This window comes from Ambystoma mexicanum, chromosome 1q (assembly GCF_040938575.1).
Source record: "Ambystoma mexicanum isolate Mex_15411 chromosome 1q, UKY_AmexF1_1, whole genome shotgun sequence".
Taxonomy (NCBI): Eukaryota; Metazoa; Chordata; class Amphibia; order Caudata; family Ambystomatidae; genus Ambystoma; species Ambystoma mexicanum.
This window is the reverse complement of record NC_090922.1, coordinates 1,110,738,347-1,110,752,581: the sequence shown is the minus strand read 5'-3', so window position 1 is coordinate 1,110,752,581 and position 14,235 is coordinate 1,110,738,347. Positions and strand designations below refer to the sequence as shown.

The window sequence follows — 14,235 nt, the reverse complement described above, 5'->3', positions numbered from 1 at the left end:
AGCTACAGGTAGAGCCATTGCGGTTCGGAAAGTTTTGGTTATATTATGTTTGGATGACTAATACCAATAGCACCAAACAAAGAATGCGGCTGTGCATGCAACATTTGGGGAATGAGATTTATATTGAAACATTTACAGATGAGTGTTAAGGAAAATTATTTCAGATGAAATTCAACAACATACTATTTCCTATCCAGTATGAGATTGTCTTGCAATACGAAATCAATGCCTTGAAATATGTGTGCCCTCTCTGCAACATAACCAATGTTGGTCCAATACCACATTTTTCATCACGTTACAGCGGTTTATATGTATTGTTTGTTGGGCCGGCCTAGTGCTCCACGTGAGCCCAGAAGACATCTTGGGGAAATAGGATTAGCTAAACTAGATTGTGTGTCAGCTTCAGTAACAGAGGACGAGTCATGAACAGGAAGGAAACAAATGTCATTGTCGGTCTTTAACCTTGGTATCACAGGGCTCCAGCAAGATCCCTCCTCAACTCCATGTACTTCCATCTTTTAACGGCTGGTGCAGTTTCTTTTTTCAGAGAATCTCAAGGCTCTTTCCAATCCCATCTGCTATTTTGGGGGTTGTAAAAAGATAGGTTGGGTCACTTGTGAGCAGATGCATAGACAGGGTAGGGCCTGAGCAGGCAAGCCCCAACCAAAATCTGTTAATGCCCACTGTGCAGCACTGTGCAGGCATTTACAGATGCTAATATCACTGCGGTGGGGCCACTACATTAGCTTCAGGCCCCACTTGTTAGAGGATCCTGGCTACGGCTCTGCTTGTGAGGTTAGGGGACTCAATTCCTTAACAAACAGTTGTTTAAACACGAATCTGCTGTATGTATGTATGTATGTATGTATGTATGTATGTATGTATGTATCCCCTTTCTCTCAAACAGTTTTACTAACATGATTAACCATCTGATTTTTCCATCAGGCTCAAAGAGCCCCAATTTTCAAAAGGGTGAGAGAGTCAATCTATCAAAATATCAGACCATATTTGTATTCGACTCCTTGGCCAACGTTGACACCAAAGTACTTATTAACTGTTTGGAGGCCTGGTGTTCAGAAAACATGGGTCTGGTTCCAAAATGGTATTAGCCCACAGATCAGGTTTTTCATTTATATCTCTTGGCTTATTACGTATTGCTTTGAGGAACCAGGGACTTTAATTGGTCTTTGTTGACCTAAAGATCGCGTTTGATACAGACTGCAAGTAACGCCTTTACAGTGATAATTATGATGTTGTGCACTTGGATTTTGGGGGTGAAAAAAATCGACCTTTCTCTGTTCTAAAACGTTTGAGTCAGGCCTGTGTGCTCGCTCCATCTCTCTACTCCTTGTTTATGAATGACTTGGCAATACACATATGAAACATCGAGGCAGATACGCCAAGTGTTAATAGTAACTAATTAGACATTTTATTTTTCACCGACAACAGAGTCCTCATTTAAAAAACTCCCTATAAGGCTCCAGCAACTTCAACATCATCTGCGTTGCCAAGGGATTGTCAACAAACATCAACAAAACTAAATTCACGACCTAATATTCTCATAGAACCCCTGAAACTCTCTCTGACCTTGTTGATGAAAGGGCCAAGAGGGTTGACAGTTTAATTATTAGGGAATAAGGATGTGTCTTGGCATGCACAGATTAATAAATGCAATATAGCTCTGTCAATGCAAATAGAGGAAGTCCCAACTTCTGTGAACCACTTTGGTTGGCCTACAGTATCACCTGCAATGGAGGTACATAGGGCCAAAGCAGTGTAGGCAGCCATGTATGGGGCAGAGATCTGGGAAGCATGTAATGTTAGTATATTAGAAGCTAATGAGAACTTGCTGTGTACTGCTTTATGGGATTATATTAATACAATTGTTATGGTCATAAATGTCTTGACTCCTAGATGCAAAAGAGTCTGAGCTATCTTTGTGGGACATTGTCAAAATAAATAAATACACAATTACTACAAAATAACATGCTGTGTAACATGCTTCGTGGTCTCCCCAGCAGCAATCCCAGCATGCATTTGCTTTTTGAATTAGGTAACCCTGATATTACATACAGTTATAAAAATAATGTCTATACTGGGTCAAGATCTGGAGCTCGCCCGGGCTTGATGTCTATAGAAAGTATTTGACTGATATTCTTGACATTGTGAATTTTCTATCATGAGTGAAGTATGTGAAATTGTTGTTTGAAAAATCAGGACTGGAACATATGTGGAGACCCCTAGCATGGTTGGGGATCATGCTAAAACTGAACTGAAGCAAGCGCATGAAGAAAGCTTCTCGGGGAGTGGATTACAGGTGGTAGGATTGTTTTGAACCTTTTCCAGTATGTTTGTTGTATGTTAAACTATGCATGGGATTGTCACTGACAGCCATGTTCATGGCACGTTGCAACAATGGTACAAGAGACTTTTATCGTCACTGCTTTTACACAAGAGGGGATGTGAATTATGTTTTCATCCATTGCTCTCTATATAGCACAGCAAGTAAGATACGGCTCAGACTTCGAATGTGGTCATAAGGTGTATCTAAAACAAACACCTTTTCTTTTGAGATCAATCAGACACCCTCACGTCATCTTTGGGCTTGTGAATGACGTGAAAATGGCCTGGCTGTTAAGGTTCAACTATCTAGGAGTTGCTCACTGAATGACTCATTTTGTAAAGGTTACTGTCTCGAAGCCAAGTGTAGGTCAATGAGATGTGTGAGAAACCTGAAGGTGTCTCACCAGCTAGTTCCCGGGGATCTGTCATCCAGGTGCCCAGCACATGCCCATCGCTATTGGATCCAGTTTCTCGGGGTGGACCAGTGTGGGAGGATCACCTAGATGGGGTCTTCGGGGAGTGGAAGTGGGACACCGACGGATGAGACTCGGTAGCCCCTTTCTTCCTACCCCGTAGGATATTCAAAAGCTCTAACCACCCCTTTCCAACAGAAATACTTTCTTACACCGCTAAAAACAACGGACTAACACCAGAGCCGTTTACCTGACATGTCCCAACACAAGGGTCAGGCAGAGTCAGGCAATTGCTGAAAACTACGCACACCTGACTGCCCTTTCCCTTCCATACATGGATAAAAAGCAGAACACAAGAGCACACTTTGAGCAAGGCTGAAAACACGAGTAAGCAGCCATTCCAGGATGGCAGTGCAAAAGAAGGAGAAAGGCAGAGGAAACCGAAAGGACGACCAGGAGGGAATTACCCTTGTCCTTTTCAACCCAGATGCACAAACCCTTCGATGAAGGAACAGTAAGACCGTGAATCGCAGCTGGCTATGGGTCTACCGGCACTGATAGCTAGAACGGGGAAAAGAGCTTGCCGCTGTGGTACCGTCCTTAACTACAGCAGAAGAAAAGCCAACGAGTTGAACAACCAAGGTATTAAGGTTAGAGTGGGCAGGCGCCACGTGCACGCTCATTCGAAAGGCTCTAACAAATACCCCGCTCCTGAACAAGGAGGATATGTTAAACTAAGAAACTTCAAGAACCAAAAGGCCCTAGGGGAGGCCAGCGAGAGAAACCAAAGTGGTCATACAAAGGTCGAATCAAAACCCCTTATACAGTCGAAAGTCTTTTACACATGGTAAATTGAAAACCTAAGTGAACTGCATTGTGGTAACAAATGTGAACCCGACTGAGAGATGTCCACAGTGGGTTGTTGGTCTGGGCCCGATTGAGGGAGGATGACGTGAAAGGGATCGGAGCCCGGCTGAAGGGGATCCTCGGGTGAAGAGTAATCACCCGACTTGAAGAAACAGAAGGAACCTTTGTTTATTGTTTGTGAAGTATCAACCCTCTGAAGCAAGAGACTTTGCATAAAGAGACTTGGGTACAGAAGGCCCTGATATGGGAAAAAGAACTGTAAACTCGAGTCGACGTAGCCCAGAAATGTACTGTGCTCAAAAGTCCCCCCTTGTCCCGTGCTTCAAACATGGGGAAGGGAGACCCCGGCTGCAACATCCTGACTTATCATTTGAGAGCACTTCTTTCTTTCTTTGTGAACATTATCCCACACTATTTTTTATTTAGAGGTAAGGATTGGCAATAGATTATTTATTAGTATAGGCCCTTTCTTATTTGACTGGACTCCACTAGGACTCTATTATTATTATTTGATGGTCATAGCTTGCTCCCATCTTAGATTTAGGTTTAGATTAGGCATTTATTGCACCCATTTTTACAGTTTAAAAAACACCCTTGAACTGTGATCACTTGTGTCTGTCTTGCTTTGATACCATGCCTTCCTTACAGATGCAGCGACTCATATTTTAAAGGGGCTTTACAACCAACAAAAAGAAATGTCTACACAAAAGCACATCCTAGGATGTCTTCTCCTTGGCTTGGATAAGAGGGAAACACATTTTGAGATGGCTTCTCCTTAAGTTGAAACAAGTAGGAAATGAGTTACTCACTTTATAACTAAACATCCTCAATGCCTGGGCCACCCAGCAGTGCAATTCACAGGGACTAGGGGAGCTGCTTTCATCAGTACTTCTTATCAATCTCTTGGTATTGTCTCCTTCATTACCAGATCCAGATGAGAGGAGCCCAAGTGCCACCCCCTGCTACTCTCCTGATCGGGGCAACCACTGATAGTAGCGCTATGATCACCTCAGATAGTCTTGCTTGGTTCTGCCCTACATTTTAGTAGGCTGGCTGTGTGGCCAGTCCAGTTAATATCAAACATTTTCAAAACATAAAACCTAAAGAAAAGCAAAACATCTATAAAACAAAAGGTTTTTAAGAAGCGGCTCCTCCTTTAACAGTGTTTCTTTATGTCATTTTCCTGTGTTCTTGATTGTGAAGGGGACCCCATCACTGTATAAACACCCATGAAATCTCCACCCATTTTCATAACCTGCACTCAGCTTCTATTTCTTTAAAGGTGCAAAGTTTTGCCTTTTAATCCATAGTTTTGTGATTGTTTGTCCTTTAAATCAATGTTTTTAGATTGTAAGTCAGACAACCATTGCAATGAACACAGTAACTGTGTTGCACCGCTCTGTCATTTTACTTACCCAGAATATCAATCTGTCTGTCCGGGATGCTATCCACACAATTCTTAATCGACTCCTCGCTGCACACGTCTAATTGTTTAATTTCGAGAGTTCTGCCGAGTCTTTTCCCGACGGCTTCTACCAACAAATCTTGCTTGGCCAAGTTTCTCATTGTGGCGTACACTGTAAAACATTGCAGAGAGGACATTTGTGAAACAGTACACATAGTGAATGGCTTGAAGTGCTATTGATTTGATCAGATTTTAAAAAAAGGATACATATTCAAAAGGCTCTCAGCGTGTGACATTCCATGTGCCCAGATTATACATCCAATATGTGTTCCTCTATCCTGACTCCTCATTTATCTATTGATCCATCCCTTCCTAGGTGCAACCTAAGTGTGTGCATAGGATTTTTCACTGTATAAAAGCATATTAACATAACATAACGTACTGTGAGAAACCTGAGGGTATTCTCACTCCTGAACCAATTAGATCTTTGCACAGGTAACCAGGGAAAGGCCATCGCTATTAGATCCCGACCCTGGGGGCGGAGTAGTAATGGAGGATCACCTGGGTGGAGGATCCGTGGGAACCGGGAGTGGGGTGCCCTTGGCTGAGACAAGGTTTCCCCCTTTTCCTAGTAACAACAAATCCAACCCTTCCAAAACCTTTATGGGCTATTGTAAGCCAGTTCCCCTAATTTCTTCACAATTGACACTTGACAGTACTGGGACGAAGAAGAGGCAACTAGGAGCAATGAAGACAATGCTATTTTGCCACTCTAGTACTGGGAAGAGGAAGATGCCTGCTAGAGTAGTAAAGGCCATACATGTCCCTTTGAGTCAGGTGGGCTGAATAATCATCCACACCTGCAGCAGGCTACAGGTGTATAAATGGAGCCCAACCCAGTGGCAGAGGGAATCAACAGGAGCAGGACCAGGAGGTTGGTGAAGGCACCAGAGGACCGGACCGCATGGCATGGCATGGGAGTGAAGACTCCCTGGAGCAGAGTAGGAAAGTTGAAGGGAGCCATGCAGGAAGGCTGTGCCGTTCCTTTCCATTCAACGTGCGTGTTCCCCTGGGGTGAGGACCACCTCTGGTGTGTCTGAAGGGCAGAAACTGGACACAGAAGTAAGAAGGCCGTGTGATCTGCGCTGCAGCACAAGCATTAAAAGCGTCCAATGAGTTTCTAATGCTTGAGAAACTCAGTCCGCGTGTGTGATCTGAAGCGTTCCCTAAAATACATTGTATTGGATTGGTCGCGTGTAGCACAAAACACGTTTTCGAAGATCTCCGAACAGTGGATTGCCCAATTAAAGGGAAACAAACAACTATATATGTTAACAACACAACAAAGGGAAATACTTTGTATCGGAGTGGTCGCATGTGACAAGGAACACGTTTTCGAAAGTCTCCACACATTGAACGATGCATTTAAAGTGAAACAAACAATTATTGAATTCTCACACATTTAACTTTGCATTTAAAGTGAAACTAACAATTCTTGAACTCCATATGAAGGTAAAACAAAGCCTAACCCAGAAGTCTAATTATTGAACACCGAATTGACTAAGACTTTGCTACTAAACAGAATTAAACAGGTGAAATCTGAGAAAGAACATTTTAATCAATAGAAATCATACAGTGAAGTGCTAAAATGAATAGAATTATAAACCAATCACTGTGTGCTGCAATATGAAAGGATGTGAAAAGAACAGGCAGAAAAAGGATAGTGAAGCCTGATTTACAGTGACATTTTCAACATGTGGGGAAGCTGCTAAATTATCTGAATTGTACACTTGAAAACAAAATCCAAATAAACTATAGAAGACAAGGACATTTTGTGTTTCTTTTGTAATTGTCGCACTTGGAATTTGGGGAAGGGAACCCTGAGACCTGACGAGATGCCTTTGATTTCAAGATCATTTAAATTGTGTGATTTGGAACTTGGGCAAGAGAAACCAGAGTCCTAACTTGGAGGATGAAACCCCGAGGCTTGAAGAGATTATTACATTCTAATTTTCAGAAAGGGAATTTTGAGACTTTACTTTATTGAACTGTTTTATACTTGAGGAATGGAGCTGAAAGAGAACGGCAAGCTGGAAGAAGCTCAAGACTTTGGGCCTCATTACAACCTTGGTGCTAAGTGCACCAACTTTACCACCATGGTGTAAACTCAGTTTACACCATGGTGGATGGCGGATTTACCGCCCCATTACAAGGTGAGTGGGGCGGTAAATCCCCATTTCCCATTTTCCCTTCCCCATTCCCATTTTTGCCCCATAGGGCATAATGGGAGTGGGGAAGGCGCTAATTACGGCACCGTAAATTACGGTGCCGTAATTAGCACCAAGGGGCCTTAGCACCATGGTACTTAACGCCTGCAAAAAGCAGGCGTTAAGGTGGGAATCAGGCGTTAAGGGTTAACGGTGGCGTTAACCCTTAACGCCTGAGTTGTAATGAGGCCCTTTGTGTTGAACACGGTTTTCTTTTTGGTTGCCGACTAGCCTGCACATTGTATAGTTATAGTTGTGAGGGCAAGCATAGGTTTTGGACACAGACAGATTTCTAGGTTGAACTCTTTGAATCAGACTTTACTTAGTTTTATTTAGGTAGGGAAATCCCACCTTTGTATAGGGAAAGTTAGGCATTTTTCCATCTTGACATTTAAATAAATAAACTTGGTTAGAATCTGCTGTATGTGTCCTTCCTCGTGATGCCTTCACAGTACTTACAATATAAATAAAAAAACCTTGTTTAACTTGCTATAAGCCATGTGCTCACTGCTGTGATCTGCATTCAATCTGCAGGTCACAGTTTGCATCATGGCAACCATCTATCCTTATAAGGCAAATCATTTGAGTATCACTTAATGCGTTTATCCTAACCCCAGCTGTTTACAATAGTGAGGCAAACGTAAAGTAGCAAGTGCTACCTGAATAGCATGAGTTTTTATTATATCATGCACAAGACACCCATGGCTAAGACTGCTCTTCATGGCTTACACTCATTGCGATGGTCCTAAAATTAGCAAAAGTGAACAGTCCAATGCCATAGGCCAAACTGCATATTTTGCTTACGCGCATCCAATGAATCACAAAAATGGATGCGTGAAGGGCATATGGAGAAACACCCAGAATTATAATTAAATATCTTGTGACCCACACACTTGGTTGTAGATGAAGGAATCGCGAACAACCACCAAGTATAGCTTGTAAATATCCACTCAGAGATCCTGGTGGCAGCATTGCGACTTTAAGAAGGGGACAAATAACTTAATTCCTGTGGCCACTTTTCTGGTGGGACAGGTGGGAGCATGGCCAGCAGGGGGAGGTCACTCAAGGTCCACGTGCAGGCTCCCTTTCTTTCTGAGATGTGAGACAGAGCGTATCTGAGTAAGTATATCCTTTAGACGTATTTAATAATAATAATAATGAGAATATCAGGGTGATACACAGTGCTTCATGCAGCATTGCTCATGCTTAGAGCACTGTAATGATAGCTGTTGTAATGAGGCAATTTAATAGTGCTCAATCTATCAGCCTAGGAAGAATAAAGGTCTGATGTAGCCTTGCTGGGGTAAAACCTGTAGGTGAACTACCCGTACTTTGTGAGATCCCAGCTGCCACCCACGCTCTGCGATTGAAAATTAAATAACAATGGCCTGCATCCTATGGAATGGGCACTCCTCCTTCTTCATGACAGAATAAACAGGAGGAAGTATTACCTTGCATGTTCATGATCATGGATATAATTCATGATCTAAACCCGTGCCTGGCATCTGCAAGTTGTCTCTTATCAAGGTATGTGGGTTTTTTGTATAATGTGAATGCGGGATCAGGGGTCTTGATGAATCAATAGCTGATCATATATTTGTTTTCTAGTTTGCAAACTTCAAATCCCAACAGGCAATGACCTTGAACTTATATTTTGCCAACATGGCTAAAGCAATATGGAACTCTCCTTGTAGGTTTTTTTCAATGATAAGAGAGAACAAAGAAAAAACCGAGCTATTTATTGTGTTTCAGTAAACGTCTATGGGTGCCATGGAGTCAAACCATTTTGGGTGAAATGAGAGCCAGCTGACTCTTGGGCATGTTCGGTGCCCATGGAATGTCGTGCATTCAGGGTCAGTTGAACCGTTTGAGAGTCAGGGAATCCGGAGCCATGAGGCATGATCAGTAGCTATTAAAGTCACACCTGGGCATGAACTCACTACATGTTTGGCAAAAGGAACCTTAGAAAAGGTAGTAAAGTAGACAAACCACTACCCAATTCTCCCACATAACAAGACCCATTCACACTCTTAATGCCTACAAATATGCTGAACTTAGTTTATCAACCATGTTGTGAGCATTTTTGGGTATGTGATGTTTCATTCCTGTACAAATTATGTATACATCCTATTCAGTGAAAAATCTTTAGTTAAGACAGAGTTAAGACGATCTGATTCATCACAACAAAACCCTTGAAATTCAGTAAGTGTAGGAATTAACACAATCTTCACTCGGCGTCCCCGCATTGATGTCGCCCCTGATGTCATTGCTGAGTAACGGTGTGGACTCTGAGTTAAGATGGTCGTCATTACCCATATCTGCAAAATTCCAAGGATTTTGTTGCGATAAATCAGAGTGTCTTAACTAAAGTCGTTGTCACTAAATTTTTAGGGTTTCGTTTTACTATACCTTCCTTCAGGGGTCACCAGCCACGCCTTCGGCCATGGCCACTGTGCAAATTGCACCAACTGGTAAAAATGAGGGAAGGGCACATGCCACGACCTACCGCCCGCATCCTTATCACCCAGCCTAGTAAGTGTTCTCTTATCAGAAACTGTGATCAATATTATTAATTCAGAAGCAGCAGTAGCTTCCCTTTCCACACTTACTGAAGGTGCCCACTCCCCAACACAATATCCCAAATCAGAATAATGTACACACCCCAGTACGAAATGAGACTGAGAGATTGCAAGTTGAATAAAGTTTATATAAGAAAACTGTGCACGCAGAGAGCTCTGCTGCCCGGAGAGCGCTCTGCCAACAGATACACAGGCAGCACATTAAAAAGGCATTCAGCGTCATAAATGACATCACATTACAATATACAATCCCGCAGCTTGATTGGGTTAGGTTACCAGCATCGTATGGATCCATAGGGGTTGACCTCATGGGATTGCCAGGAGCTTAGACACCACTCATGTGGCACGTGGGTTTGCTGGGCTCATCTTTGCGAGGTGAAGGTCAGACCAGCAAAATGACACTTTCCCTGACTAACTGATCTTACAAAAACAGCATTTGAGAGCATGAGACAAATGACACTCGTAAAGTCAGGTAGGAATGTGGGTGTCTTTCAGAGGTCATACACAGGTTATGGGCGGCATGGTACTCCCTGCAACCCTGGTACCCATAAACCTAAAATCCCTGTCCTGGGTGCCCACCTTGGAGATTTTGATCTACCTAATGCCTCATGGTACGAATAGACAAGTGTTTTGGTTAGAAGAGATTTGTGTGGATCTGGAGTTTGGGCTCCCGAGAGTATCTTCATTAGGTCACTACAGGGGGCCAGATGTGTATCTGTATCAAAGAACAGCGGGCCATGGGTCAGGTAGTATACAGCTTTGCAAGGCGGGGCTCAGAGGGGCACTGGCAGGTTAGTGGAGACGAATGAGCACTCAGACGGGGGCTTGCTCTGGTCTCACACAGTGTAGTGATCTCATCTGTTCTGGGACGGTACTGAAGGTAGCAACAATGAATGGCTGAACTTCTGTGAGAACTGGGCTTGTGCAAGCGGACAGAGAGCAGGAGGGTGGAGGCTGGAGCTGGTGGTGTGAGGAGCAGGACAGAGGGAGAGACAGACGTTTTAGAGATCATTTTTCGAGCCTAGTAAAAGATGGCTTCAAGCGTGTTGCTTGAAATGGAGTGGATGCATGTTAGTGAGGCCTAATTATATGCTTCTCTCGTTAGTAATTAATTGATCATTAGCACAGACATCAGTTGGGAGGAAGGGGGAACGTCTCCTCGATACAAGCGAGATCCATGCATACGGGAATGGTGAGAGGGGCGGGTTGGCTTACCTCCCTCACAACACTCCCCCCTTTCTTTAATCCTAAGGTAACGAATATCCTTCTCAAGTACGTCTGCATTCCTCTGCCCTTTTTACTGCGTCATTCCAGGAAGGTGTACCCTTTATTGGCATCCATGCACGGCACACGCCTCTCAAACTTACCCCACGTTGTGCATACTCCTCAGGAGTACATGTCATTTAGATACACCCTCCATCCCCTGCCAGGTCCACCCACACTTCCTTGTGGTTCTCTAGATCTTGGGGCTGTTTGATTGTTGCGTGCTATAGAGTGTCTACCATAGCCCCTTTGATGTAAACGGCCACCATGCGATATTTAGGTTTGTTACTTTCCCCCGTTTGTACTTATTTATTTATTTATTTCCATTTATAAAGCGCGCATCTACCCTAGGGCATCGTGGCGCTGTTACATCATATTCACATGGGTGCAGGCAAAATCAGTGTACAGTTCTCCGTTCAGGGTCATACATATTAGGCGATAAGAGGGTCATACATATTAGGCGATAAACAGTTCCTTGGTTACAGTGGAACAAACAGTTATTTGACAAATATGGTTTTCAGAGCCTTTCTAAAGGCTAGGAGTGATTTTTCCTTCCTGAGTTTGGGGGGTAGTAGGTTCCAAGATTTTGGTGCCAATACTTCAAAGCTAGTACCGCCGGCTTTGGCTCTGTTAAAGACAGGGACCGCAAGTTGGTCAGAGTAGAGTTCTCTTGAACTTGAGCTTTCCTATTACCATGAGGCATTTTCCCATTACTGTTTGGAATGCCCACTGTCACCATCATCATCGCACTATTAGGTATTGCCTCTGCACAACATCGTATTCCCAGTTGGCACACACAGAAGATCAGCAGGAGGAAGACAATAACAGGAACCAGTAACTTCATTGCAACTCCAAACCATGATGGTACCCAATCGAATGCTGCACCGAACAAGTCACTTTCTTGAATGCCACCTTCTTCTTTCATCCGCACTCTGAGTTCATGCATTGCTGATATTACATGAGAAAGTTTTCAGCTTCTGAAGAAGGCACAAAAGTGCAACATGCGCTTCCGATTTTTCGGCAAAGACAGACTTCCATAGCCGTGAGCAGGTCGAGCACATACCTATTTTGCATCATAATCAGTCTTAATGCTCTTAGTTCTACCGTTATCACATTGAATCCTTCTTCTTTGTCGTTGGCCAGCTGGATCAGTTCCCAGCGTACAATCTGAAGCCATTTGGCGTTTGCTCGTGCCTGGATGCTGGGAATGAGTGATGCAAAAAATGTCTCTTCTGAGTTGAATAACCTGTACTGATCAGGTATTTGTGCCAAGAGGTTGGAAGAGTCTTTCGAGAGGTAATTGGATGCTCTCTTTCTGCGAAACACTTGATCTTGTAGCTTGTCTTCTGATTGCACATTGTAGTTGGGGGGCTCTTCGCTTGCAGTTTTGGCGGCCAGCCACCTTTGATTGGGCACCCCTTCCTTGTTTATGTGGTTGGCTGGAATCACCAGCAGTGCAGAGTGGAGCGTTGCCAGAGCACAGTGACCCCTCCATGATGACAGGAGGTGCAAGTATGCTTGTTTGCCGCACACCCAGTAGTGGCCCATCAATGCAGTTGTTCCTTTTCGCATGTCAGGTATTACAAGAGGTCTGTTGCAGCATGGGAGGCAAGAGTACCCATGGGTACTCTTGCCTCCCCCTGGAAACACAGTTCGTAATGTTCTTCATGCCGGATCTTGATAGCTTTTTCAAGAGCTGTTTTTCTTTTGATATGTGCTCTGGTTCCCAGCAGAGCGCTTAAACTTCTGATAGTGGGAGGAGAGGGAGGTTCTTATGACCCTGGTGCCTACTTTCTCCTCTTCTTCTCAGATCATCAACCATTCACCACATCTCTTTCTAGTGCAGAGCTCCTCAGCAGGCTTTTTGCAAGAAGAACCTATGTGGTTATCACTCATTTTCCTTGGTCTGGTGTGATTGTGTATGAGGTGGGTTGTAGGAGGATATATGAGCGGCTGGTGTCTCCATATAAGGGAATTTGTTCCGACTATGCAGGCTATTTTCAGTGGGTACATTTGTTAGAAGGACACACCTGTCAGAAGCCACTGCCGTGGCCTGGCAAACTGGTCTCTATGGCGACGTTGGTGCCTTTGTTACCCAACACAACATGACAGGCTGAGCTACGCGATGATGTCACCAAATGTCCGGAAACAAAGAACAGTGAAGGCAGCTGCCCGCACTATGGAATACTCTGGTGCCTTGCAACAAACTTGTTGCCATGGCGCAACACTGTTTTTCTGTGCTTCCCCTCCTTGCTCTTCCCTTCCTCCTGCTTACCCTCAACCCTGTCTTGTCTTTTATCCATTCCTTGCCCTGAATCTTCCCTTTTGGTATCCTGCTACCAGTCCATCTTATAAACTCTCTCTCATCCCTGCCTCTTCATGGACTTCCAACAACTCTATGCTGCAGGCACGTTTTTTTCCACCCTGACAAGGGTTTTCTTCCTGCATTTTAGGTTGACGCCCCGAGATAGAGCAACTGTCTAGTATTACCATGGTGGCTAGCCAGGGGAAAGACTCCATTCTCGCCCATGCCTCGCCCCCTGCAGTGCTCAGGTGAGGCATGATTCGGACAGGTTGCAACGCCTTGTTCAGAAAGATAAAATGGACCCACTTCAGGAGTTGGTGGCTGCCGTCCAAGGACTGTCCACTGAAGTTCAGCAGCTAAAGGCTGAAAACACCTATTTATGCCAGGCTCTCGTAAATCTTGAGCCTGCACACTTACCTACTTTTCCAAGCCATACCAGCATTGATAAGTTCCATGGTGACCCAAAGAAACTAAAGGAATTCCTAGATTCCTAGAGTAGCCTTTTCCTTTCAACAAACAGCCTTTCCCACAGTATGGCTAAGGTGGGCTTCCTCATCACGCATTTGGCTTAAAGCGCCCTTTCCTGGGCCACCACACTGGTCACCGCAGAAGACCCATTGTTAGATAACTACAAGGGATTCATCACTGTGTTCAAAAGTATCTTGGATCGACCAGAACTCACATACACCTCACAAGATATGCTCCTAGACTTTGTCAAGGGTAGTATGAATGTATTGACTTGCACCACCAAATTTAAACAGCTTGCTCAAACCACAACATGGCTAGCAGAGGC

The 14,235-nt window shown here is 44.0% G+C and overlaps 1 protein-coding gene across 1 annotated transcript in view; it reads right to left on the bottom strand.

Moving 5' to 3' along the window:
- LOC138542396 (retinol dehydrogenase 8-like) overlaps nt 1-14,235 on the bottom strand; it is a 224,178-nt gene that overhangs the window by 120,421 nt on the left and 89,522 nt on the right. The window contains exon 2 of the mRNA XM_069641833.1: nt 5,039-5,200. Within this exon, the coding sequence (XP_069497934.1) occupies nt 5,039-5,200 (162 nt within the window). The remainder of the gene's footprint in view (nt 1-5,038; nt 5,201-14,235) is intronic.